At 40.5% G+C, this 27,201-nt stretch overlaps 1 protein-coding gene across 2 annotated transcripts in view; it reads right to left on the bottom strand.

Annotated features, from left to right (window-relative positions):
* The window catches only part of SORCS3 (sortilin related VPS10 domain containing receptor 3), a 637,309-nt gene that overhangs the window by 57,074 nt on the left and 553,034 nt on the right, over positions 1 to 27,201 (bottom strand). The window contains exons 15-16 of one of the 2 annotated variants that reach the window (XM_025274418.2): positions 1,786 to 1,903; positions 681 to 814 (exon numbers count right to left, since the gene is read on the bottom strand). The exons of the other annotated variant lie outside the window; for it this stretch is intronic. Coding sequence (XP_025130203.2) covers positions 681 to 814; positions 1,786 to 1,903 — 252 coding nt within the window. The remainder of the gene's footprint in view (positions 1 to 680; positions 815 to 1,785; positions 1,904 to 27,201) is intronic. 2 annotated transcript variants of the gene reach the window in all.

Genomic DNA, 27,201 nt, shown 5'->3' with positions numbered 1-27,201 from the left:
ACTGAATGAATGTCTATGTGTTTTACTGAATTTGGAAAACCTGGTCTGGGTTGGGGGCAGCTCAAGAGAAGCTGAAAAACTGCTTCTAATAATGGGCATTCAGGAAGAATTCTGCTTGGCAACATAAACTTTGAAATCCCTGTTACCAATTCAAGGGAAGATGGATGCTGAGTAAACAGATGGACACAAATGTCTTCATCTAAGAGGAGAGACAGGCTGGAGCTGGAGGTAAATATTTGGAAATTTGTGAGTCATTAGCTAAGAGGTGAGATCCAAACTCATTCTCTCTGGCTGTCATTAGAGGGAGGAAAAAAGAAATGGTGATAAGAGAATTCATTGGAAGGAGCACAGTTTGAGCTCACGTGCGTGCAGGTGACTACCCATGGTGGCAGCTCTCTAAGCTCTCCATGCCCAGCCCCTCCTCTTGGGGACTTTCCAGGACAGCTGCTAACTGAGAAGTCCCCTTGGACACACCACTCTGGTAGGACAATGATCTTCCCTGTGAAAAGCTTCCCCCTCCTCCTTCTGGGGCCGTAGACATCCCATCTGGCCAGGACCTGAGGCAGCCAGGCTGGCAGGCCAGCTGAGTCATGCCTCCCTCCTCAACTTCTTCTTCACTCTCATCCCCCAAACCAGTCAGTGTCCAGCTGGAACTGCTGATGAGACATAAAGAGACTCACCATTCAAAGTCCCAGTCAGCACAGACACAGGGTTCTGAGACCACTGTCCCTGAGGAGTCTCGGCCCAGGGCACACTGAGCTCCTGGCTTGCGTTTCTTGAATATTTTCCTTTCTCCCATGACGCAAGGCTCCCCCTTAGGAAGAAAGTCCACAGTGAGAGAGGCAGAAAAACACAAAAGACAGTAAAATAAGCCAGCATTAGTCTTTGCATTCTCTTTTGGTCCCTTTATGTAGAAATCTCCCTTCCAGGAACCATTCAGGAGTATTCAAGCTTAAAAGACTGATCTTTTACTACCAGGCAAGAGGAGCAGTGTGGAAGACTGGACTATTACTGTCCCTCCACCCAACCTGGCCTGTGATGTCTGCTTCTCCACCTCTACAGAGAATGCACACACTCCAGTCATCCCCACAGACCACTTGGCAACTGCCTGAATTGCCGTAAATTCCAGTGGAAAGTAATCCACTGTTGGCATCTTTTTCACATCATCTTCAGAGTGAAACTGAAGTGGACTCGATATGTTCCCTCTCTATGATAAACAACCATGCCCGAGTCCTTATTCCTAGTCAAGAACAAAAAGAGAAGAAATTGGTACAAATTATAAGGACTCAATGGTTCTGAAGACAAAAGAATTCTGCCTGTGTTGAATAGCACTAAATATCTGCCTTGCTAGAGTCCCTCACCCTCAGCTTTCTTTGGTGTCCTGTTCCCAGTGCTCCTGGGCCCCAACTTCAGGATGGCCTGAGAAATGCTCCCACTGTTTCCATTAGAAGGTAAGATGATCAAACCGTTAGAGGGTGTGCTGGTTTTCTGGGCTTCATTTTCCATGGGTAGCACTAAAACCCCAGGTCATCACTGCTGCCCCTCTTCCAGGCTGCTTGGTGATTTCAATGAGTAGATCAGGATTCCAGGGTGCACAGCAGTTCCAAAATATCATATGCCCTTGCTCAACCTGGTGTATGAATTCCAACCCCACCCCCACAATTCACCATTTTCCCCAGATGGCCCACGACTTCCCTCCTCCAAATAGGAAGACCCAACAGGACCAAACAGGGCTTGCAGTGGCCCCTGCTTCCAGGAGCCAGGATTCCCAAGCCGGTGTTGTACCTGATTGAGCAGGTGCCAGGTCTGATAGTCCTCCTTGCTACAGTGTCGGCTGAAGATTGATTTGTAGTCCACCTTCACCAACTGCCATTCTGAGCGGAGGCTGAAGTGGCCAAAAACTCTAAGTGTTTATGGAAGGAAGGAGAAAGACAAGCAGAGAGTCCCATAGTCAGTCACTAAAATGCAAAGACTAGAGAGAGAGGACTGAATTACAGCCTGGATTTTAAAGATTCTTCCAAAACCAAGTGTTGGAAGTCCATTGATGGTAAAGTCCACTGCCCACACAACTCCAGCCAACTGACATGGTATTCACTGTGGATTTAAAATCATATATATATATAATTGCTTTTGAATATATATATATATTTGCAAAATTAATATGTGTGCTTTATAGGAAGAATATGAAGTATAAAAAGGTATACAGAAGGAAAAACTTTTCCGGTTGTCTACAATCTTCTACACAGGTATTAATTTGATAGCCAGCCTTCTTCTTAATACAAGCAACTACTGTTATATCCACTGATGTCCAAAGGCAGGGCTTCAGTTTTCTCATCTGTAAAGTAAACTTTATGTGTGTGTTTTTCTTTTGGGGGCGGGGGTTGGATTAGCTAATCTAAAGTATGATCCTGCCAACTCCAAAATTCTGACTGAATCTAAGCATGTTTTAGTTGAAATTGTCACCACTTAACTCACATGAATATCACCTTCTCTCCCTCTTCCCTGAAAAATCAGTCATCTCATAAAAAGAACTCATATTTATGTAAATCAAAGAAGCACACTGTCTGCATGACTTAGATAATCAATACTGACCTTTTCAAAGTCCAGCAGTTGATAGCCCTATAAATATGAATGATCAATCGTTTCTAGAAAAATAGGAAAAAGACTGATCACCCATACTCCACTCGGGTGGCATGTCTTATAATTACTATGCAAGGCATCTATCACAGTGATGTAAAGGGGAGACCAATCATGTCCAGAACCAAAACCCACTGAAGTCTTTCAAGGAACTGGATGGCTTCCATCCCAGTAAGACTTAATCAGAGTCCTAGCTCTGAATTCTCCTTTTCCCAAATTCAAATATTCTTATGGTGACACCTAAAATACTAACTGCCCTCAAGAGACACTTCCTTCTGCTCTCTGAAAGATGAGGAAGCTTTGGGAGGGATGGAGTGGATTAAACCTGTGAAATGCAGTAAAAATTGTTTTGTAGATTATATAACTTAAAATACACTGTAGGAAATAACTTTTAATGTTTAAAAGCTATGACAAACCTAGACCATGTATTAAAAAGCAGAGATATTACTTTGCTAACAAAGGTCCATATAGTCAAAGCTATGGTTTTTCCAGTAGTCATGTATGGATGTGAGAGTTGGACCATAGAGAAGGCTGAGTGCCAAAGAATTGATGCTTTCAAACTGTGGTCTGGAGAAGACTCTTTATAGAGAGTCCCTTGGACAGCAAGGAGATCAAACTAGTAGATGCTAAAGGAAATAAACCCTGAATATTCAGCTTCAGCTTCAGCTTGATGCTGAAGCTGAAGTTCCAATACTTTGACCACCTGATGCAAAATGCCTACTCACTGGAAAAGACCCTGATGCTAGGAAAGACTGAGGGCAGAAGGAGAAGAGGGGCGACAGAGGAGGAGATGATTGGATGGCATCATCAACTCAATGGACATAAGCTTAAGCCAACTCTCAGAGATTGTGAAGATCCAGGAAGCCTGGTGTGCTGTAGTCCATGGGAGCACAAAGAGTCAGACACCACTGGGCGAGACTGAACAGCAAGAACAATAATCATTTACACATTAAATAAAGCTTTTTAGATCTTTGTCTGAGGAAAAAAAGATTAAACAGACTTCAAGGGAAAGACTGGTTTTCTCCTTTAGTAAAACTGTATGGTCTTTGCATGAACCTTACCTCACTCCTGACTAGTAGGAGCTGAGGGGTTAGAATATCCTAGATTGTGTGGCCAGTACTATGCGGGGTACCTGCTCTGCCATCCTTTCTGTTCCATCACATTCTTGCTACATTTAGTAGCAAATATAATATATCCATGCCAAGTCTATATTAAAGTATTTCTACCATTTACTAATAGATCTGATACAGTTCATGGAAAGGTCATGAGTCAATCAAATTTCAATCTTTAACAAAACACTTCTCTTTTATAAAAAGTTTCTATTTGTTTTAAGAGAGGAGAATAAGGGTAAGAGCTCATCAAAAAACAAAGAAACAGTGGGAGAAACTTTGAGGAATGTCTTCTTCCCTCCTTATCCAACCTATCTAAATCCTCCCACATTCGAATGCCACCTCCTCTAGTAAGTCTTCTCTGATTAGAGTACCCTGAGTAACAGGATATTAGTGATGCTAAACAAAAAATAAACACTTCTGCCTACTCTGAATAGTTTACAGTTATTGTATGTATCACAAAATACATTATGTCAGATTAATCACATTTCTTTCTATGGTAAGATAACTAGGCAGACAGAAGAAGGAAATATGAGGCACATGGTTTACCCGGATATCAATGAGGCATCTACAGAGTCTGATGCTGCAGTCTTGAAGAAAAGATGAAAAATATAAGCCAGGTGCTGGTAAAATTACGTGGCTGAACAGGACCCAATTAAGGCATTAAAATCAACCAGGAGGGAGGGGGTGTGTAGTCAGCTGTATCTGCAGCTGTCTGCTCTTCCTTGTTCATCATTTTTATTAATGACTTTATGACACGGAAATAATGGTCATCATTGAAAATTGCATTTTCTGATGACACAAAACTGGAAGAAACAGTCAATATGCTTGATGGCAGAATAAGGAACCAAAAAGCTCTTGACAGATTAAAGAGACAGGCTGAATTTAATAACATGTGACGTAACAGGGAAAAAACTGTCAGGTCCTTCCCTGGCAACTACATAAGTATTGGATAAAAGAAATGCGACTTGTTGCAGCCCAGGATAAATGATGATGATGACAATGAGGATGGTAGTTTAAGAATTTTCATATACAATGTGATTAACATAAGTAAACACTTTAGAGACCAAAAATACTTAAGATAATCTTAGAATGCATTAATGAATGAAGAATATTGTATATTACCTAGAACAAAGAGGCAATGTCCTGGTCTGTTTTACACTGACTAAATCACAAAGGAAAATTTTACTTAGTGTTGAGTGTCAGCTTTAATGCGTAGAATAGACTGAGTATCTCCAGAATTGGGGGCTTTGGTAGTGGTGGTGGAGTTTTTATCTCTTGAAATTTTAAATAAAAATATGCATTTATTGGGATGTGTTTGTTTATCCATGGAGAAGTTATATATCTTTTATCAGATTTTCAAAAGGGTTCACAGTTCCCAAAGTTTAAGGACCATTGAAAAAAAGAGGATTAAGATGATGGACTAGATTGAATAGTGGATCCCCAAAGAGATATGACCACATTCTATTCCCTGTAACCTGTGAATGTGGCAGGTTAACTGCAAAAAAGTCTTTGCAGATGTGGGTTAAGAATCTCAAGATAAAATCATCCTGGCCCTAAGTCCAATGACAAGTGTGCTTATAAAAGATACAAAGAAGAGAGACATGTAGAGACGTGAAGCCTATGTGAAGACAGAGGTGAAGACGAGTTACACAGACATAAGCTAAGAAACACCTGGAGCCACCAAAAGATGGAACAAGCCTAGAATGGATTCTATTTCTTTTTCCATTTCATCTAAATTAAGGTTTATTCTTAAATGCCACCCAGTTTGTAGCAATCTGTTACAGGAGGCACAAATATAAGAAATAATAAATAAAATGAAATAATAAAAAAAGAAATAATACAAAAGGTGCTATGATTCGAGGCCAATTTTCAGCTACCAATCCAAGAAGTGGTGTAAACACTATGGCTGGTTAACCTGGAGATGACTTAGGGAAGGGTCAGGGGAGTGAAGACCAATAAACAGGTGCTCCAGGGAGATGTCTACAGTATTAAAAAATAACAGAAAATAAAAGTTCAGAAGTTTACAAAATAGGAGAGATTGTTCTAATGGACAAAGTTGCCCACACAGGAAAGGAATAGCTCAAGAGTTAGTAACCAGAGAATCTCACCCTCAGACTTCATCATTTCCCAGGGCTGATGCTGAGGAGGATGCAGGAAACATCCAAGTACATAGCTAAACTGACACTGAGCCTCTAAGCAGGTCCAAGGTGTTGGTCCTCCCAACTCTTTGGGATATCTGTTTCTGATCCCAGGGTGCTCATTTCAGAACTGAACACAATAGGTGCCCAGTCAGGACCTGGGGACTAATTCAGATTCTTCTCTTCTGCAATCCTGGCAGGTCACTTCCTTTCATCTACATTTCTTTGATATCTGTGACAGATTTCCTTGTACCATGTTTCCTAGGTCTTTCCCCAAACTCTAAATTGACTCACTAATATTTCCATTTGAAAGTTGGCTAGTCTGCTTCTCCCATAGGGTCACTTTCATGTGCCAGATGCAAAATTTTAAACATTTAATGCTAGCATTACTAGCTTTGTTCATTTTCTCACTGGACCTCAACTAAGATTAGTAGGGTAAAATCTCTTGGCAACGTTCAGACACTGATGTACTTCCATTATCAGTTCATGGTGGACTCCTTCCTGTGGGGCATGAGTGACTCTGATACAGGGTCTCTCTTTTGCAGAGATGTGGCTTCCCTAATTCTGTTCAATATTGAATTCACTCACTGATCTGATTAGAGTCATGGAAGATGAAATGACAGAAACACAGCAAACTAAGTAGGAGATAAAATAAGGACTTATTTAATTTCAAGCATTTTTCAACCCTTTTCATATCTAACCTTAGAACATATGTTAATATTCCCAACAGGATCTGTAGAAGTGAGAACCCCGTAGAGAAGTCAGAGGGATTAGAAAACAAGCCCCTCACTTTGGGGTGATAAACACTAATTAGATCTACTTGGTCCTGGATTGGAGAAAGAGAAAGTCTAGACTGCTTTTAAATAATAGTATAAGAACAAAATTTCTCAGGTAAAAACTCCTCATCTCCTTAGGGAAATGTTCCCCTGAGCTTATGACCAATAAACTAGGAATAGCATACTCATCCCACTTGTGGTAACTTTTTGGGAAACAAAAAGTTTAATTTAATTGTATTTAATTTTCTTGTATTTTTGGTCAAATTTGTATCAATGAGTTAGAAAGCTCCGTAAAGCTGGCAAGGTTCTTATACTTCTTTGGACCACATAAAAGCTTTCAATTGTGGTTGCTTGACAAAGAATGGCTGACTCCTGAGTACTAGTGGAACAAGCAATTCTAGAGCGTGGCTTCATTTTCAAGTCTGACAAAGAAAAGCCAATTCTTAGCATAGCCAAACCACAGTCATCTACAGCCGTACTTTCTTGCCATTATCAAGATAAACTATTCTGACCTCTGTTTTTTCAGAAATGTATTCCTAGTCTCCCTTAACTCAAAGTATATTTTCATCAACATAATCAAAACCCTGAGATAATGTATGGAAATATCTTGAAAATCCCAGTTGATAATAAGTGTTCATCCCTATCTCTATCATTCTCATTGTTGGGACCCCCATAGAGTCATACCCAAGACCCTGCTCATCAAGAGGTTTCAATAGGGTTGGCTCAAAATTCCCTTTCCAAGGTAAATACTAACCTCAAATGCAGGGCTTCTTTGTCTTGTGTGTGTGTGTGTGTGTGTGTGTGTGTGTGTGTGTGTGACATCTTCTATACAGCCTTGGAGAAAGTAGATAACTCATACAAAAATACAGATGACTGTCTGGAAAGGGTAGGCTACTCTTTAGTTCCTCTGAAGAAGCTACTCCCAACCATAGAACAAAACAAATGAATTCTCAGAGCCATTTCTCACAATATGGATTTTCAGGAAAAATCAATTAAAATTTATTACTTCTGTGTTTCTTTTTCTTTTTACCTTGTCACCTGTATTTTTTTTTTTTTTCATGAGAGTTTTTGGCTCCACTCAAGATTCACCTACTTCTTGGGCTTTACAAACCTGAGAGCATCTCTATCCTTCTTTAACCTCCTCTGTTGCTATGTCTGTGCTGTTGTGACTCTGGTCACAAAGTGTCCTCCTAAGCTCTTGTGTGGTTGTTTAACTTTTAACATACAGGTAGTCTGGGCATGGCAATACCAGGTAAGGGAATAGAAGACTTGTCTTTTCCTAGTCCTTGTCTACTACTAAATTAGCGAGGTGACTTGGAGCAAATCACTTCATCTCTCAAGCTTTCAGCTTCCTTACACAACATTTTTATTCAGTGACACATATACTGAAAGGATGGGATGCAAAAATTGTCTAGATGAAACATGGCTCATTAAAAACAATTTCCAAGAGTTTATTTTCTTTTAATCCTTATGTTTACTTTGAGGTGAACGAACTATTTCCTGGTGACCCCATACACAAAGGATTTAACTATTAGAGTCACTAACCTTTTAATCTTTGTCTCCACTGGCACTTCTTTCATATAACAGATGCTCAATAAATAGTTCTGGGTTGATTAAGGGGTAGAATTAATCTATCAAAATTGTCTACTTCTTCCAAAATTGGGGTGATAGCTTTATCTGGCCTTATTTCTGGACCAAAGAACATGGTTGAGTTGTATGTCCTTTGGGGTTTAAACGAAAACAGTCTCAGGAAAAATAGCAGCAATATCTCTACCTGTTGTTATCATGGACTGCACTAGAATTTCCACAAACATCTGTGATTTGTTGGGACCCTAAATAACACACCTTCTCTAATCACTATCCAGACCTGAGTAGGCCTTGTGGGGAGGGAAGTGATTAATTTGAGGGAGGGAGGTAGTTTATAAAAGTAAAAGACTTCATTAGAATTCCATCCACACAGAGGGTTAGCTACACATTAATTAAATGATTTCAAAGGGGATCTTCGTATATAATTGCTATAATTTAGGTGGAAACAATGCCACACTAAGTGTAATTAGAGGAGCAGACTCTGTAAGGATGTTTTCCTCTTTACTGGAGAGTAACTCTGGGTCACCTGATTCGCCCCTGCATAGTAACTGGGTGCTTTTTTCAACCTCCAAATGCACCAACTTTATATACAGTTGCGAAAGCTGAATGAAATTTCAAGAAGAGACTGGTTGACCACAATTCTTCCAAGAGGAAAATGACAAGAATTCATTATTAGAAAACCACTGGAAATACATAAATGAAAGAACAGTTCTTGGAGAGTCAGATTAGCAGGCATGTCACTGCAGACTGACTTTTGAGGAAACACTTGATCGAACTCAACTAAGACAATATTTTGCTGTCATCAACCTGCCCCAGGACTCCCTTCCTTTATCTTCCTCGGTGACTCCAGCACAAGCACCTTGACTTCTTGGAACCACCAGCTCTTGAGTTCTTGGAACCACCAGCTCTCTCATCTCTATCTGCCTCAAGAAAGAGAACAAGGCCAAAATTGGCTCTGTCAGTTTCTTCCTAATTTTCCTCTTTCTGTTAATATTAGGCTAGAAACCTCTGCATTAGCAGAGACTTAGCCCTCAGCCTGTCCTCGCTCTTAAACTCCAGGCTGGTACTCAATCCTTTTCTTACACTTCTACAAAATCCCTCACATCCACCAACTTCTGTATTCCACTCCTATGCCTTGATAGCTAATAACGGCTACCATTGACGGCTACCACTGACGACATGCTTGTCAGACTCCAGGGACTCTGCTGAATGTTCCTCAGCTATTATCATCCTGAATCCTCCACAGAATACCTGAGAATCTTAGGCACAGCCATTTCAGTTGAGGAAAACTGTGGCTCTAGGACCATGCTCAAGGTCAAGACTGAGTTGGGAATCAAGCTGACATTCATGTGAAGCCAAAGCTCTTCCTGGCTGTGCTTCCTCCTGCTGAAGACGATATTCCAGGCTCTCAGTACCTCCTGCCTCACTAGTTTACACCTACATCTTCATGAAACCTGTCCCCCACCTGCTCCTAGACCGTTGTCTTAGAAATGGCACCCCACTCCAGTACTCTTGCCTGGAAAATCCCATGGACAGAGGAGCCTGGTGGGCTGCAGTCCATGGGGTCTCGAAGAGTCGGACACGACTGAGCAACTTCACTTTCACTTTCATGCATTGGAGAAGGAAATGGCAACCCACTCCAGTGTTCTTGCCTGGAGAATCCCAGGGACGGGGGAGCCTGGTGGGCTGCCGTCTATGGGGTCGCACAGAGTCGGACATGACTGAAGCGACTTAGCAGCAGCAGCAGCAGCACACACCTGCTCAGAAATTGCAGGTTATAGAACAGGGACCACTTCCTAGAATTAGTATTTCATCCTATGCCATTCCATCATACTCCTTTCCAAACTTTCTTCCTTCTCCCCTCTCTGTCCTAGCCAAACTGGTCTCTTTCCCTTTCTACAGGTGCCTGCTCTACATAGGTACTTGTGTTTGTGTGTACACACATGTGCTGATAATAATAGCTGTGGAATGCTTATCAGAGTCTCTAGCAAACACATGTACGTACATACATACATACGCACATACACACACCCACATATACTCCTGATTACACACTTTGTTTTTTTCCATGTTTTTCATTAGAAATAGCCTCTTATGGTCTTTGCCTGCTCTAAAACCAACACAAGCTCCGACTTAAAGGCCACCTCCTCTTAAAAGTGTTCCTTATGTATTCAAAGTCTAAAGGATCTCTCTTCTAAACTTTTGACTTCCTATATGAACAGATGGTAATCTTCTCCTCCAGGCAGAGGGCTTCCTCGGTTTTTCAAACACCATACTTTCCACCTCCCTCTTCTCTAAGTATACTTCTCTCCTCACGCCTCCTCTTCACATCTGTGCTGGTAACTTAAGCCTTCTTTTTCTCTATCCCTACACTTGGCATTTGTGCTTCACATGTGGGTCAAGAGGTCCCCTAATGTCCTTCTATGACACTCATCTTTTCAACTTCAGCTTCTATGCAGAAAATGCCCAAGGAACCTACTCTTGTTCCTGAACTCTTACAAGATTTAGTAGTGAATATGACACTAAGAACTGCGAATTTGATATAAGAGCCTCCCTATCTACCTTTGTAGTATTATGTCCCGCTACTTCATAGTATTCCTCATGCTCAGACAGAATTCCATTTGTTCCAGTAAAAGAAACATGACTTCCTAGTGCCTGCTCTTCTTCTGCCTAGGATGCCTCCCCCAACATCTTATATGTCCAACTCCTGCCCATTCTGCAAGTCCCAAGGCAAATAATATGCAGTGTTTCTTGGGAGGGAGATTAAGGGGGAGGAAAACTGTTCAAATCTAAGTATTTTGTAGTGACCATATTGATTTCTCTTTTCAAAAATAAACAGATGAAGGTTTTAAAATTTATTTTCTTATCACTTAAAGATTTTGATCAATTTGTAATGTTTAAAGAGAATATAATCTCAATGATATCAGTTCTTTGGAATTAGTCCAGCCTTTCTATGTGGTCCAGTATGTAGTCAATTAAAAAATATATTAAATGTTTTCTCTAAAAATGTATTCTCTATTTGTTGTATGGAGGGTTGTATACAGTTCTTTTAAATCCGGTTTCTTAATAGTGTCATTCATATCCAAAATCACATGAACTTTTGTACTGCTTGCTCTATGTGAAGTTTATTAAACTATTCCTCTATGATATTTTAAATCTTCCATTTCTTCTCGAGTCTTTGTAGGTTTTTATATTGTGTAAACATAGCACTCTACAGATTTTGAGATTTTTTCTATCTTCTTGATGGATTATTCTTTTTTTTATTTTAATGTAAAGGCTAACTTTTTGCTCTCTGTATCTTTCTTCTTCCTCTATTCCTTTCTTATAAAGAAAAAAAATGATCTCTACTTTGAATTTTTGTAGCATTTTTTTCTGTTTTGAGTATCATCCTTAGCACTTCCAACAGGTATCATAATTCATAAAATATGTCCCTATATATGGTATTGTCTTCACTAGATTTTAAACTCTTACAAGTCTTCAACTTGCACAAATTCTGCCTTGCACAGTACCATGTGTTGTCTGGGAAATGGTCCAACGTAAAAGATGCTGACTCCATATGGGCCAGCATGTGAGCCCCAGTCCTGGACCAATGGGAAGTTCTGCATACATATTAATTAGACTTCAGTTTTCTCATGTGCAAAGTGAAGATAACAGCATGACCTAGAAGAATTCTGAGGTTTAAATGTGTTGTATATTTGTAACATTTAGTAGAAATTAAGAAATGAATACTTTAAACTACCTTTCATATTTTATATAATAGGACTTAAATATTATAATTCACTTCCTATCTTTTGTTGGATGCCTGAGGATTTGTGGGCAGATAGTACATCTTATGCTTTTATATTCCCACTATCTCTACTTTAAGACCTTGAAAACAGTAGGTATTCTAGCAGAAGTCAATCAAATAACACCAATAATAATAAAAACATCAATATTAGTGATCATTTATTGAAACTTATAATGTGCTAACCACTTTGTGTGAATTATCTCATTTATTATTTCCATGTAACAGATAGGGAAGCTAAGGCTCAAAGAAGCTAAATAGCTCATATAAAAAGGTTATGCAGTGAATAGGTATTGGAGCCAGGAGTCCAATTGATGTGATTGCTGCTGATGTTATAACATGATTCTCAGCACTGTGCTTTCAACAAGACTTCATATCCCTTTTCAAACATTTTGTGACTTATTAGCAATCATCTGACTGCACTGTTTGGCACAGACGTATGGGTATGGGGGTCTATTAGGTTGCTTAAATAAAAGACAGAAACACCATGAAATATATAAAACTGAAAGCACAGTTGCTGTAAATAGAAAAGAGAAATAGGCAGAGAAGGTGTTATCTAGAGAACTCCAGTTATGGCCCAATTTGTCTCAAGGTCTAAAGCATTTACTACATGGAGAATTATGTACCTGTACGTGTACTATGACAGTCTTCATTGCCTTGGCCTCTAGTTGGAAGTCCCTAGGGTAGGAAAATGAACAAACCAAGCTATAAAGTCTTAGTGCTCAAGACTAAAGGTCCTTAGGGATAAACCTTTGGCTGAAACCCTTCACCTGCTAACTGGGGAAACCAAAGCCTAGGTAGTGGTCTGCTCACGAACATAAAGGAGTAGAGTCCAAGTCACCTGAGCCCCAAGTCTTTCTCCTGGCTGACTGTTTTTCATGGAAACCTCTGCATCTTGCAGGATGAGTCATGCAACATCATATATGACAATAGCATCATGAGTAATTGCTGGAGGAACACAGGGTAAGAAGGTCATCACATCCAGAGCTAGGGTTGACCAGCGAAGGCTTTAGCCAAGACCCACTTTCCACACTTTGCTGGCTTTTCCTTAAGGCTCTTGTATCTAGAGAGTTCTGGGTTTTCCAAACTCTAGCCTGAAACTCTGGAACTATAAACTGAGCTACTAGGTTCTTCTAAGAGAGCATTATCTTTGATGTGCTAAGATGTAGCATTCCTCTGTATAGTCTAACGGATCAAATGAGTCATCAGAATGACATAGACAATGATGTATCCTGGTCTCTGGGAAATGAGCCCCCCTTCAGAGACAGTTTAGCTGCTCTCATCAAGTTCCTACGCTGGGTGAAGGTTGGAGATACTAGGGAGGGTGACAGAATCTAAATTGGACTTCATGGGTGGTCGGCAGGCTAGAAATAAGGCATAAACCTTCAGTTCACAAATGAGGGAGAATCTTTGTAGGTACTAGGGAAGAAGGATGCTCCATTGGTCCAGGTGTTGCCTTCATACTGACATGTAGACAAATATGCCCCAAGTCAAAGGTGGGCTTCCCTGGTGGCTCAGCTGGTAGAGAACCCATCTGCAATGCGGGAGACCAGGGCTCAATCCCTGGGTTGGGAAGATCCCCTGGAGAATGGAATGGCTACCCACTCCAGTATTCTGGCCTGGAGAATTCCATGGACTGTATCTATGGAGTCACAAAGAGTCAGACACGACCGAACAACTTTGATTTCATTTCAAGTCAAAGGCTCTGCAATGACAGTCTGGGTACTTGCAATTTCCCCTATAGACACACTGGATTTATTTCTCATTCTTCTAAGTAAACAATTAAACCAGCTGTGGATTCCGGTGAGTCACACACCATCTTCTATGCCACCTCCATCCAGGATTCAGAATTAGCCATTGCTAGGAAACCACAAATCCCAACTCAAACCTTTTACCCTGCCTTGACGCCTTTCACTGGCTGGATGTCATTAATTTGAGAGCAAATTATTAGAAACCTGGAAAACAGTTCTGAAATACCTATAGATTTATGATGAAGTCATTTCACAAAAGGTCACAGGCAACCCTGCTATAATTAAATCTTTCATTAATTTTTAAAATACACAATAACTTACAAATGAAGCATAAATTAACCAGATGACCTTGAAAAAATTATTTAGAGCACTGCTTCATCCAAAGCCACTATCTAGTAATTTCCTGAATTTTTATTTTACAAATAGGATTTATCTTTTTTCCTTCTTGTCTTTGATTAGGTTCTAGTAGCTTTCTTATTATTGGAGAAGGAAATGGCAACCCACTCCAGTGTTCTTGCCTGGAGAATCCCAGGGACTGGGGAGCCTGGTGGGCTGCCGTCTGTGGGGTCACACAGAGTCGGACACGACTGAAGTGACTTAGCAGCAGCAGCAGCTCTCTTATTTGAAATGACTTCGTATTAATTTACTCAGAGCATTAGTTGGCACTGAGGAGTGATGGTGGGTAGTTAAGACTCTTCCTTTCTTTAGGTCCTGACCTCAAAGGCAGAGTAAGTGTGACACAATCATCTCCACATGCCTAAATGCAGCCTCTATTCTTTCTTTATCTGGAAGCTACTTTTTATTTCATGAGTACATTTTGATAAATGATTTCCATTTTCTCATTATAAAAAGAATGCATTCTCATTATAAAAATTGAAAACTATAAAAATCTATAGATGGGAACATAAAAACCTCACTAGAGGTAACCACTTTTAATATTCTGTGATATTCCCTTCCATTCACTGACAGTGTTCTTCTTTCTCAGACTAAGAGATAAGCAATAATCGCAGTTCTCAACTAGAGCTAAAGACTTTGGAAATTAGAAGTAATCCTGCACTCCCTCTCTCCCTACCTGCCTTTCTCTCTTTCTGTAACACACAGACACATACGTACCACCACCGCTACCGCCCCTATCACCACCACCACCATTAAAAATTTGATTATGGAGAATATTCCATAAATACTAGTGCTGAAATAAGCCTCATACAAATTTGCTTTCTTTTATAGGGTGTAGAAGAGCCTATAGAACATAGCACCTTTCCATCAGCAGAGACCCTGACTGTACTGTTTATGCCTTAGCTCAGCTCCTAGAGCAGTGTCTACCTTGTAGTGGGTACTCAATACATACCACTGAATAAAGAAATAATCAATGTTCTTGTATAGCAACTTGATACAGGTGGATTCCTGTGCCCTTCTTCAGGGGTTCCTGGAGAGTTCAGTTCTCTCTGAAAGACCTAGGCTCCCTCACGTCCTTTGCCTCCTGCCTCCATAAGCCCTCCTCTCTGCCTCCATGGAGGAAGCTGCCAAGGACCAATTTCACATCAAAGCAGAAAGAGCAGTGCCCTAGAAAGGTGAGGCTTGGAGGCCAGCAGTTGTTGGTCTCCAAAAATTCAGGCCACATCCTTGACTTTCTGAGTGCTTCCATGCCACCTGATACTCTTCGCATTAGGGAGCAGAGGGATTAGTGGTAAAGGAGGTCAGCAGCTACAGAGGAGCTGCACTGAGTAAAAGTGACCCACATTAATGGGTCTTGAATGTTTAAAGTCCACAACATTGGAAGTGTGTTCCATGAACCTGTGAAAGATAAGTCAGGAGTTGGTGATGAAGGAGAACCTAAGAGATGGAACCAAAAGGGAGAAGATGGATGTTCAAGATGAAATTTGAGAGAGGAGGAAATATCTGGGAATCAAATAAGCCATAGAGAACAGGGTAAAGAGGGACTGGTTTTCCTTTGTCATTTCTCAGTCTCCTACTTTGTGTCAAATCCTGAACCAAGAAGTAAAAATGTATGTAGTGGGTATTGAGTACCCACTACAAGGTAGACACTGCTCTAGGAGCTGAGCTAAGGCATAAACAGTACAGTCAGGGTCTCTGCTGATGGAAAGGTGCTATGTTCTATAGGCTCTTCTACACCCTATAAAAGAGTAAAAGTAAAAGTGACACAAACTAGACCTTAATAGAAATAGACAGAAGATCAGCAGCAAGGGTGGAGAAGGCGATGGCACCCCACTCCAGTACTCTTGCCTGGAGAATCCCATGGACAGAGGAGCCTGGTGGGCTGCCATCTATGGGGTCGCACAGAGTCGGACACGACTGAGCGACTTCACTTTCACTTTTCACTTTCATGCATTGGAGAAGGAAATGGCAACCCACTCCAGTGTTCTTTCCTGGAGAATCTCAGGGACGGGGGAGCCTGGCGGGCTGCCGTCTGTGGGGTTGTACAGAGTTGGACACGACTGAAGTGACTTAGCAGCAGCAGCAGCAGCAAGGAATCCTGCATGCAAAGCCTGTGTTAGTTACACAATATGCTGATGAGTGAGATGGTGAAAAGAGGCAGGGATTAAAAGGTTTGAAATAAGTACCAGGAGAGAAGAAGGGAAGATTGAGAAAGAGACTAAAAGGCTTTGGATCTGAAGAGGCAAAAGAAAGAAAGTTGATTTTTAAATGCATTGAAAGAAATCATTCAATGTCCAAACAACTTTGACTCTTTTCTCAAAATTTAATAAGCTCCTTCAATGGGCTTGAATGTTTAAAGTCCACAACATTGGAAGTGTGTTCCATGAACCTGTGAAAGATAAGTCAGGAGTTGGTGATGAAGGAGAACCTAAGAGATGGAACCAAAAGGGAGAAGATGGATGTTCAAGATGAAATTTGAGAGAGGAGGAAATATCTGGGAATCAAATAAGCCATAGAGAACAGGGTAAAGAGGGACTGGTTTTCCTTTGTCATTTCTCAGTCTCCTACTTTGTGTCAAATCCTGAACCAAGAAGTAAAAAGAATCAGAAAAAAATTCAGCTCCTATCCTTAAATAGTGTGCAGTTCAGTTCAATAATAGTATTACTCACTCTTTACATATCTGCTGAGCCCAATTATGGACAGGCATCCACATTCAGGGCTGTGGAGGATGACAAATCAGACAGCTGCCAACCTCATGAATCTTTCAGACTAAAAAAGACCTCAGACTATAACTGCAGAGATGACCAATATGTAAAACAGTTAGAACACGGTGAAAAATAAAAGTGACAACACCAAGTCACCATGAGCCAGCAATTCCATTTTTAGGTCTGCAGCTCAGAGAACTTCTGTGTGTGCATTTGGAGACACATATAAAGGCAGGACAATATTGTTTGCAATAGTGCAAACCAGGAAAAAAACTAAATGTCCATCAATAGGAGAATGGAGAAATAAACTATGTATATTCATATCACAATAGAATGCCACAGCATTTATGTGTCTGTATCAGACGGATTTGTCCCAAGACAGGTAATACTCAGTGACAGCCACATAGAGGAATAATAGCATTTAGATAATTAGACATTTTTTAAAACAAAAGAATACTACATATATTTCTATGGATAATTAAATATGTACTAAATGTATCAATACCCTTACTAGAAGGATATACACCAAATTCACAGCAGTGGTTGATTAGTGTAGGAAGCAATGGGAAGGGGTTTGGAAATGGGCAACTCCAAGGAGACCAACTCTATCTAGGATCAGTTCAGTTCAGTAGCTCAGCCATGTCCAACTCTTTGCGACCCCATGGACTGCAGCACGCCAGGCTTCCCTGTCCATCACCAACTCCCGGAGTTTACCCAAACTCATGTCCATCATGTCAGTAATGCCATTCAACCATCTCATCCTCTGTCATCCCCTTCTCTTCACACCTTCAAACTTTCCCAGCATCAGTGTCTTTTCCAATGAGTAGGTTCTTCACATTAGGTGACCAAAGTATTGGTTTCAGCTTCAGCATCAGTCCTTCCAATGAATATTAAGGACTGATTTCCTTTAGGATGGACTGTTGGGTCTCCTTGCAGTCCAAGGGACTCTCAAGAGTCTTCTCCAATACCACAGTTCAAAAGCATCAATTCTTCAGCATTCAGCTTTCTTTATAGTCCAACCCTCACATCCATACATGACAACTGGAAAAACCATAGCTTTGACTAGATGGACCTTTGTTGTTAAAGTAATGTCTCTGCTTTGAAATATGCGATCTAGGTTGGTCATAGCTTTTCTTCCAAGGAGCAAGTGTCTATTAATTTCATGGCTGCAGTTACCATCTGCAGTGATTTTGAAGCCCCCCAAAATAAAATCTCTCACTGTTTCCCCATCTATTTGCCCTAAGTGATGGGACTGGATGCCATGATCTTAGTTTTCTGGATGTTGAATTTTAAGCCAACTTTTTCACCCTCTTCTTTCACTTTCATCAAGAAGCATTTTAGTTCTTCACTCTTTGCCATAAGGATGGTGTCATCTGCTCATCTGAGGTCATTGATATTTCTCCCAGCAATCTTGATTCCAGCTTGTGCTTCATCCAGCCCAGCATTTTGCATGATACACTCTGCATATAAGTTAAATAAGCAGGGTGACAATATACAGCCTTGATGTACTCCTTTCCCAATTTGGAACCAGCCTTGTGTTCCATGTCCAATTCTAACTGTTGCTTTTCGGCCTGCATACAGATTTCTCAGGAGGCAGGTCAGGTGGTCTGGTATTCCCATCTCTTTAAGAATTTTCCATAGTTTGTTGTGATCTACAGTCAAAGACTTTGATGTAGTCAATAAGGCAAAAGTAGATGTTTTTCTGGAACTCTCTTGATTTTCGATGATCCAGCAGATGTTGGTAGTTTGATCTCTTGTTCCTCTGCCTTTTCTAAATCCAGCTTGAATATATGGAATTTTACAGTTCACATACTGTTGAAGCCTGGCTTAAAGAATTTTGAGCATTACTTTGCTAGCGTACCTAGAATACCCTGCATATTTATTTTAGAAATATAAAGCTAAAATGGTAACATGTTAGTATTTATTAAATTCCAAGGGGTTGGCACACAAGTGTTTGTAATACTATTCTTTGTGCTTTACTATATTTTAAAAGCTTTCTAAAAAGAACTATTAGGAAAAAAATAAAGGCATAAAATTAAGCATGTAGAGTCGATATTGGGAATCACAAACCCAAAATCATACAGGAGCCAGGGGGTCAACTTAATGAACAATGAGTAAGCTGATACAGCTGGAGAAGATGTACACATCAGATGAGAGGCAGGCAAGAATCAGCTCAACCAGTGGAAAGTAGGCAGCTTCCACGTAGCTCCAGCAGCCTGTAGGATGATGGGCATTTGGGCTCAATGCCACAAGATGCTTCTGATTGAAAATTTTAGTTCCATTAAGAAAAATGTAGAGCAAACAATTTATCTGTGGTCCAAACGCATAAGCTTAACATAGGAATTTAATGAAAGAAAATAAGAGCTGGAGGAACTGTGGAGGGCTTCCTGAAAGAGGTGAGATTTGTCTGTATGGCTAACATAAGAAATGAAGAAACTTCCTCAATAAGGAAATGAGGAAACTTCCTCAATGAAGAAATGAGGAAATCATTTCCAATGATTTGTCAATTCAATATAGTTAGCCCAACATATCTGCTGGTTCCATATCCACGATTTCAACCAACCATGGAACAAAACATTAAAAAAAAAAATTTCCAGAAAGTTCCAAAAAGCAAAACTTGACTTTGCCATACACTGGGAACTATTTATATAAATTTTATATTGAATTAAATATTATATAAGTAATCCAGAGATGATTTAAAGTATGTAGAAAGATATTATACAAATACTACGTTATTATATATAAGGGATTTGAGCATCTGTGAATTTTTGGTACCCACTATGGTGAGCAGTGTCCTGGAACCAATCACCAGTGGATACCAAGAGATCACTTCCTTCATTAGCAACTAAAATAGTTTATGGATAGGGGAAACTTGTATAAATCATTTCAAAAATTCATATTTGTAACAATAGCCACAAAAGATTAAACTGCATGTACCCTCTTGTTCAGAGTCAACAAACTATAGCCAATGGGACAGATCTGGCCCAATGCCTCTTCTGGCTGGCCTACAAGCAAACAATGATTTTTTACTTTAAATGGTTGGAGGGGAAGGCAAATGAAGAATCACATTTTACACCATGTGAAAATTGTATGAAATTCAAAGTTCAGCATCTATAATTGAATTTTCATGGGAAGACACTGCATGCTGTCTTCCATATTGCATATCCATTCACTGCATATTGTCTGTGGTGGCTTTCACACTGGACCAGGAAAACCAAGAAGATGCAGGAAAGACCCTGCAAAGTCTAAAATCTTTACACAGAGTCTGCTCACCTCTCCCCTAGTTGGCTAAAGTTCTTCCTGCAGGTGGCCCATTTCTTGATCATTAGACTATGGAGACTGAAAGCATCTCAAATGTCACTCAATGTTAGTTATTTCACTTAATTCTCACATTCACACGTGGAACCCAAAGCTAAGAAAGGTAAGTAAAACATTTACGATCAGAGGGATGGTAAGTGGCGGTCTAAGACCTGTCCCTGGAGAATGACTCTACAAAATCTACGCTCTCAGCCACCACTCATCCCACACAGCAATCTACTGGTCCACATAAGCCTTTTCTTTCCAGATTACTGCCAGCTTCCAGTATCTCCCAAAGGGCTTTGGAATCATTCAAAGCCCTTTGGAGTATCATCCAAAGCCCCTATGTAGGCGTGAATTCTGCTTTTGTACTCCTTGGCTCCCACTCAGCAGGCCTCTGAATGGATGGCAAGTCTGGTGACAACCTGAAGGACCTGAATCCAGCAACCAGCCTGAGAGGCAATGATTTAAGAGTTCCACTGGATTTGCTGATTACTCAAATGACTTACTTCGGGCAAAGTAAAATCAGATTCTTCCAGCAAACAACAGAGAATTGAAAAACAGATCAATGGAAGCAGTGCTGGTTAATTTCCAATGACTTTATCGGATGCAGTCACTAGAGGCTAAACAATACATTTAAACTCAGGGCTGGGTCTCTGTGTTACACCAGGGCTGTATTTGAGAACATGTTTCTTGCTAAGCATGCAGTCACAGTCTCTTAAGTAGAAAGAAGGTCTTTGCTTTTTTTTTTTTTCTTTAAAACCTCTGCAGCTTTGGGGTTTGCATAATTTTCTACAAAAATGTTATCTCTTCCCCTTCACTTCTGCTATTAGTTCTGCTGGTGGAACAATGGATCAGAGATTTATGCCAATTAGAAATGGATTTATACAGGGACTCAGCGAGGCAATTGGCCCTAGGCAATTTGCTGAGAGCATCTCTGGCCCTTCCCATTTCTTGCTTTCCCCTCTTCAGGCCAAACAAGTTCTTATTGCTCCGTGTTTGCTCATACTCTCCCCGCACCTGGATACCTTTGCTCCTCCCTCTCTGCAGAGATACAAAGCTGTATCTATTCTATTTTAATCACTTCTTTGATATTTAATGGCAACTGCAAGTTGTCCCACCCCTTTACCATTTACTTGTTTTCTAGTGTTTGTCATATTTTTTCAGATAGGTTGTGTTTGAATAGGTCTGTTGTGACTTCATATCTGGCAGCACAGTGGGTAAAATTCTTGGTGAATAACATCCCTGCCCTTCTTGTCCCAAACACCGTGATCCTTTAAGTGAACAATCCTTGGAGAACTCTAGTACCTTTCTTCAAATTTCAGTTCTGAGCCTAAAGTTTGAAACTCACATTCCTTGCTCTGCTTTCCTCTTACTGAATCTATGAGCTGAGCACTTAATTTCTCTGAGCTTCAATGTTTTCCTTTGCCCAAGGACAATAATCCAATCTACCTGGTGGGATTACTGTGAGATGTCAATGAAATCAAGTTTGAGGGAGAGTTCAGCAGGACAGCTGACACAAAGGAAGGAGTAGAGCAGATGCCAGCTAGCTGCCACTTGCTCCTCCAAGGCAGTATCTGCTTTCTTCCAAGGAAGCTGAACCCCTCCCTTTGGGGATTTCTTTTCCCGTGACAGGCTGCCAGGTTCTCCTTGGCCCCTGTAAAGGATCAACTAAATCACAACCAATTGGTTAAAATATTTCATATCAAGAAAGAATTTCAAATGTTGCTTTGAGACTGCAGAATCTGATGCCACATCTGAGCCAAGCAAAAAAGAGCTCTCCTTAAAGCACTAATTTTGGGGCCAATAGGAGAAGGCAATGGCACCCCACTCCAGTACTCTTGCCTGGAAACTCCCATGGACAGAGGAGCCTAGGCTGCAGTCCGTGGGGTCTCGAAGAGTCAGACACGACTGAGCGACTTCCCTTTCACTTTTCACTTTCATGCATTGGAGAAGGAAATGGCAACCCACTCCAGTGTTCTTGCCTGGAGGATCCTAGGGACGGGGGAGCCTCGTAGGCTGCTGTCTATGGGGTCACACAGAGTCGGACACGACTGAAGTGACTTAGCAGCAGCAGCGATCCAAAGAGAAGGCAATGGCAACCCACTCCAGTGTTCTTGCCTGGAGAATCCCAGGGACAGGGGAGCCTAGTGGGCTGCCGTCTATGGGGTCGCACAGAGTCGGATACAACTGAAGTGACTTAGCAGCAGCAGCAGCAGCAGCAGCGAACCAAAGAAACACAAGTGCTCCAACAGCCACGGGCATCTCTTTGACTGGAAAGCCTCTGCCTGAGATGGCAATAGGCCCTCCGGCTTGTCAATCATCCAGCCCCGTTCTCAGCCTTAAGTAATAGGAATGGTCACATTTCACTGTGAATTAGACTAGACTAGATGGTTCCTGTCAAGGTTACCTGGGGAATGTTGAAATAATAACCTTTGAAGAGACAGTGGAAAAAAGACCAATAAAAGCAAGCAAATCCCATGCCTGCAAGCTGGGGACTGTATCCCCCACACAAATTCCTCTATAAAACCACAGTGTTAGAAGGTTGCCTGCTCCTGAGCTTTGGCTTCTGGTAGAAGTGGAAGCTGAAAGGAGTCTGTGGATGGTGGGGGAAATAAGAAATTCCTGGGATGTTCCTTATTTTCTAACTGCCCTTCTGGGCCCACTGCCATTCTACCCCCTGCTTCATCATCACACATTTGCACAGAGACATGCACTGCTCAGATTCCTCCCCAACTCCAGGGTCCCATAATTTGCAACTCCTGGATTCTGATCACATAGAGCACTTCAGAATATCTGGGGTCTATAACGTTCATTTCTGCATTCAATCAATCAATACATATATATGGTTAAATCCTCAGTGCTAGTACAAAACTGATGCAAATGGTAGTCAAAGAATAAGGCACACAGAGATCTGCCCTCATGGGAACTTAAAGCCTGTGTGTGTGTGCACACTTGTGTGCATGTTTGCCTGTGTGTGTGTTTACATGTATACACATATCTCTGTATCTTAAGGGTAGATGAAGAGGGAGGGGAAGCTACTAAACCAACTGCCACTTTTGTTAATATGTATTGCCTAAAGTGTTGTGAAGGAAAAAATATATGAGGTAGGACTACATATAACATGGGGCCCCAACCTTTTCTGGTGGGCTAAAGGAAGATGTGCCAGAAAAGCTAATACATAAGCTGAGACCTGAAAGATACTTAATTAGAAGTTTGGTTATTCAAGTGGGGAAGACAGGTATATTCCAGATGGATACACAGATAAAGACCCTGGGGCAGGAAGGTACCAGTGAATCAGAGAAGGGAGGTTAGAGCATGGGGGCCCGAAATGAGTTCTAGACATGGACTCAGTGTAGGTATTTGTAGACCATTCAATGAGTTTAGACTTTATCTGAAAGGCAATGGAAAGCCTTCCACTTTGGAGAAGAGTTTTGAAGAAGGGTTTTGAGACGAGGAGTGGTGTTTCCATGTTATCAATTTCAAGAACACTCTGAGTATAAGTCAAATTCCTAAATATAACCTAAGACCCTTCATTGGTTCTACTGCTTAATATCACGTAAACTCAGGCATATGCTCTCATGGTTCTTTCCTTTGTTTTGAAGTCACTCATTCTTTCAACCAATAACTACTGATTTCTACTATGCGCCTACTCCCATTTCAGGCACTGCAGTTGCAGTACTTGGCAAAACTATTAAAAATGCATGCTTTCTTTGAACTTACATTCTATTACCTATAAATTGCTTTTCTACTGGTGAACTGCTATTGAAAATTCCAGACTGACTCAGTTCTCAACTTTCGTATATGTGAAGTTTTTACTTCCTTCTACTTATGTCCTGGTTTTCTAACTAGGATTTCCTGAAGATTATGTATCTCATTTCCCCCCACACCAATACACTGGACTGAGGGCTCCTTAAAGGTAGAAAGAGTTGTATTTACCTCTTTAATACCCCTTAAAAGAGTCTAAAATATATTAGAATCTCATTAAATGTTTTTGAATTAATTAACTATGTAGTAGTCAGGGCTCTCTAGAGAAACAGAGTGAATAGGTGATAGCAATAGAAAAAGACACAGAGATAGGGATGGGAAAGAGAGAGAGAGACTTACTATATGGAACTGGCTCATACAGTTATGGAGGCTGACGTGTCCCAAGACCTGCAGAGTGGTTTAGCAAGCTGGACAGACAGGAGGGCCAGTGATGGAATCCCAAGCTTGAATCTCAGGAAAAGTGGAAGTTTCAGTTGTAACCAAAGGCAAGAAAAAGCCATGTCCCATTTCAAATGCAGCCAGGCAAGAAGTCTTCATTCTCTCTTGCCCAGGGAAGAGTTAGCCTTTTAGTTCCTTTTAGTTCTATCTAGATTTTCAACTGATTGGATAAGTTCCACCACATTAGGGAGAATGATCTGTTTTACTGGGTCTACTGATTTACATGCTAATCTTACCCAAAAACACCTTCACAGAAGCATCCAAAATAATGTCTGACCAAGTATTTGGGTACCTCATGGCCTAGTCAAGTTGACACATAACATTAATCATCACAAACTTATAAATATTTAAATGAATGTAATAGGATAAGGCAATAAAACCTCAGTGTGAATGAGTTTGCTTTTACTTCTGCCTGACTCTAGTTGAGTATCAGAGTCAGGGTTAAACAGAAAGAGGAAAGATACAGAATTCAAATAACCAACATCATTATTTGAATTACATCATTAGTAAGTTTCTGTTTAAATGGCAAGGTTAAGCAATCTTGTCCCCAAATGAACTTCCTGTCCTTGAAATTCATAAGGGATATATAAAATTTTTTGAACTCCTGCTTCAGTCTCTGCATGGCCATTCCTTGAAGAAAAGCAGTGGTTATCCTAGTGGGTCACTTGGTTTTAAAGTCCTTTTTAAACCTAAAATCGAGACAGAAATTGCCTCTTGGCAATCATTCCAGAGACTACCCTTCTGCTATCTAAAGGGCCCTGGGTCATTTTCATACTACAGAAACTTTGATTTAATGAAAACTTAAAAATAGGAAGCTTGAATTGTTTATAGTCAGTTGGGTGTTTGCTTCCAAAACTCATCTTTATTTCATTAAAGACAAACACCTGCCTGTCTCAAATCCCATATAAGAAACTTATGCACTATTCTAGATCCTTTTCTGCTTACTAACCATTTAAAAGATCTTGATAAGCAAGGTAGAAGGGGGACAAACTCTACCACACTCCTTGGAGTCTTATTGGGGAGGAAAGGAAAACAGAAGGGCTATATTGTCTTTTCAGTAAATGGTTTAGCCCTGAGGTCAACCTCCTTCATATCCATGTGACCAACTAAACCCCATCTGAAGTTAAGAAAAAAAAAAAATATATTACTGTTTATGATTAGATAAATACAGAATTTAACTATGGCCTTAAACTTGCTGGGGAGTGCCAGGTCATGTACAGATTGGTGTATAAGCACTATTATTCAAAGTAATGCCCAAGAGAAGCATGAGATGAGTTCAGAGTGGCCACATAGAGAAGCATGCAGGATATATCACATAAAGAGATGAGAACACAGAATAAAAGGAGGACTGGTGTATCTCTTTGCTACATAAACAGGGAAAAGCTAACCTTAGGACCACTTGTATTGTCACTGCCTGATCTTCTAGAGCTGTATCAATTTTCTAGGGCTTGTCATCAGATCTGAAAAGCCACATCTGGCTTGATAAATTCAAAGCAGATTGCACAATCTTGAGTGTAAGTACCTTTGCCTTATAGAACTTGGAACTCATAACTTAAAACTCTTTAGTGGTTGTATTACAGGAGGTTCTAGAAAGGAAGGCATTCTTTTCATAGCCAGTGACAAAGTATGGGAAATAATTTGTAAAAGTCAGCTTACAAAAAAAAGAAGGTGGTATTCCTAGTATTCTGTGATATGCTTCCTGGAGTTCCTACAAAAATATTTTAATCTCTCGGCAGAGTATTCTGCACAACATGACTGAGTCATTTGCGCCGTGTTTATTTAATGCACAGGTACGCGAAGTCCACAAGGACGGGGGTTTCTTCGTGATTTGCTCATCAATAAGAGTATCTGGCAAAAAGGTACCACTAGTTTTTTAGTAGTATAACTTTATAAAAGTTTTGCCACAATCCTAGATCCTTGGAATTTCTCTCTCATTTGTGTATCTCTGTTGTCTAAATCTCTCCATATATACATGTGTATCTATGTGTACATGTATATGTGTGCATATGTCCATATACAAAAATACTTGCACATACATATTCACTATACAAATATATCTACATATTTCTCAAATCATTTATATTTTAGAAATAAAGTTTGTATTATGATAGTGTCTTTGAATATTTAGTCCTTGTGTATTCACCAAATGATGAAGCTTTAGATGCTAAGCATTGCTGCTGCTGCTAAGTCGCTTCAGTCATGTCCGACTCTGTGTGACCCCAGAGACGGCAGCCCACCAGGCTCCCCCATCCCTGGGATTCTCCAGGCAAGAACACTGGAGTGGGTTGCCATTTCCTTCTCCAATGCATGAAAGTGAAAAGTGAAAGGGAAGTCGCTCAGTCGTGTCCAACTCCTAGCAACCCCATGGACTGCAGCCTACCAGGCTCCTCCATCCATGGGATTTTCCAGGCAAGAGTACTGGAGTGGGGTGCCATTGCCTTCTCCACAATGGCTAAGCATTAATAACATCTATATCTTAAATATTGTCTATGGCTTGAACAGCTAAACTTGCATACAATATTGTTAACTCTTAATTAATCAAGTGACTCATCAGCTTACCCACAGAGTTCACTTGTTATCATAGAAACTTTAATCATAAATTTTGATGGTAAGATATCTGTTTTAGAGGATATTTTAGGAGAATGAAAAGAAATTGCTGGAAAAACTCAAATTAAAGCTGAACTTCCTTAGTAACAAATTCTACAGGAAATCCTCAAACTGTACAACAGAATTGTCTAGAGAAGTCCTGTCATGGCAAAGGTTTGCACCTAAAGACACCAGTTACAAATGAAATCCATCCACTGGGAAGATT

This window comes from Bubalus bubalis, chromosome 23 (genome assembly GCF_019923935.1).
Source record: "Bubalus bubalis isolate 160015118507 breed Murrah chromosome 23, NDDB_SH_1, whole genome shotgun sequence".
Classification (NCBI taxonomy): Eukaryota; Metazoa; Chordata; class Mammalia; order Artiodactyla; family Bovidae; genus Bubalus; species Bubalus bubalis.
The sequence above is the reverse complement of the archived record's forward strand: the minus strand, read 5'-3'. Positions and strand labels throughout refer to the sequence as shown.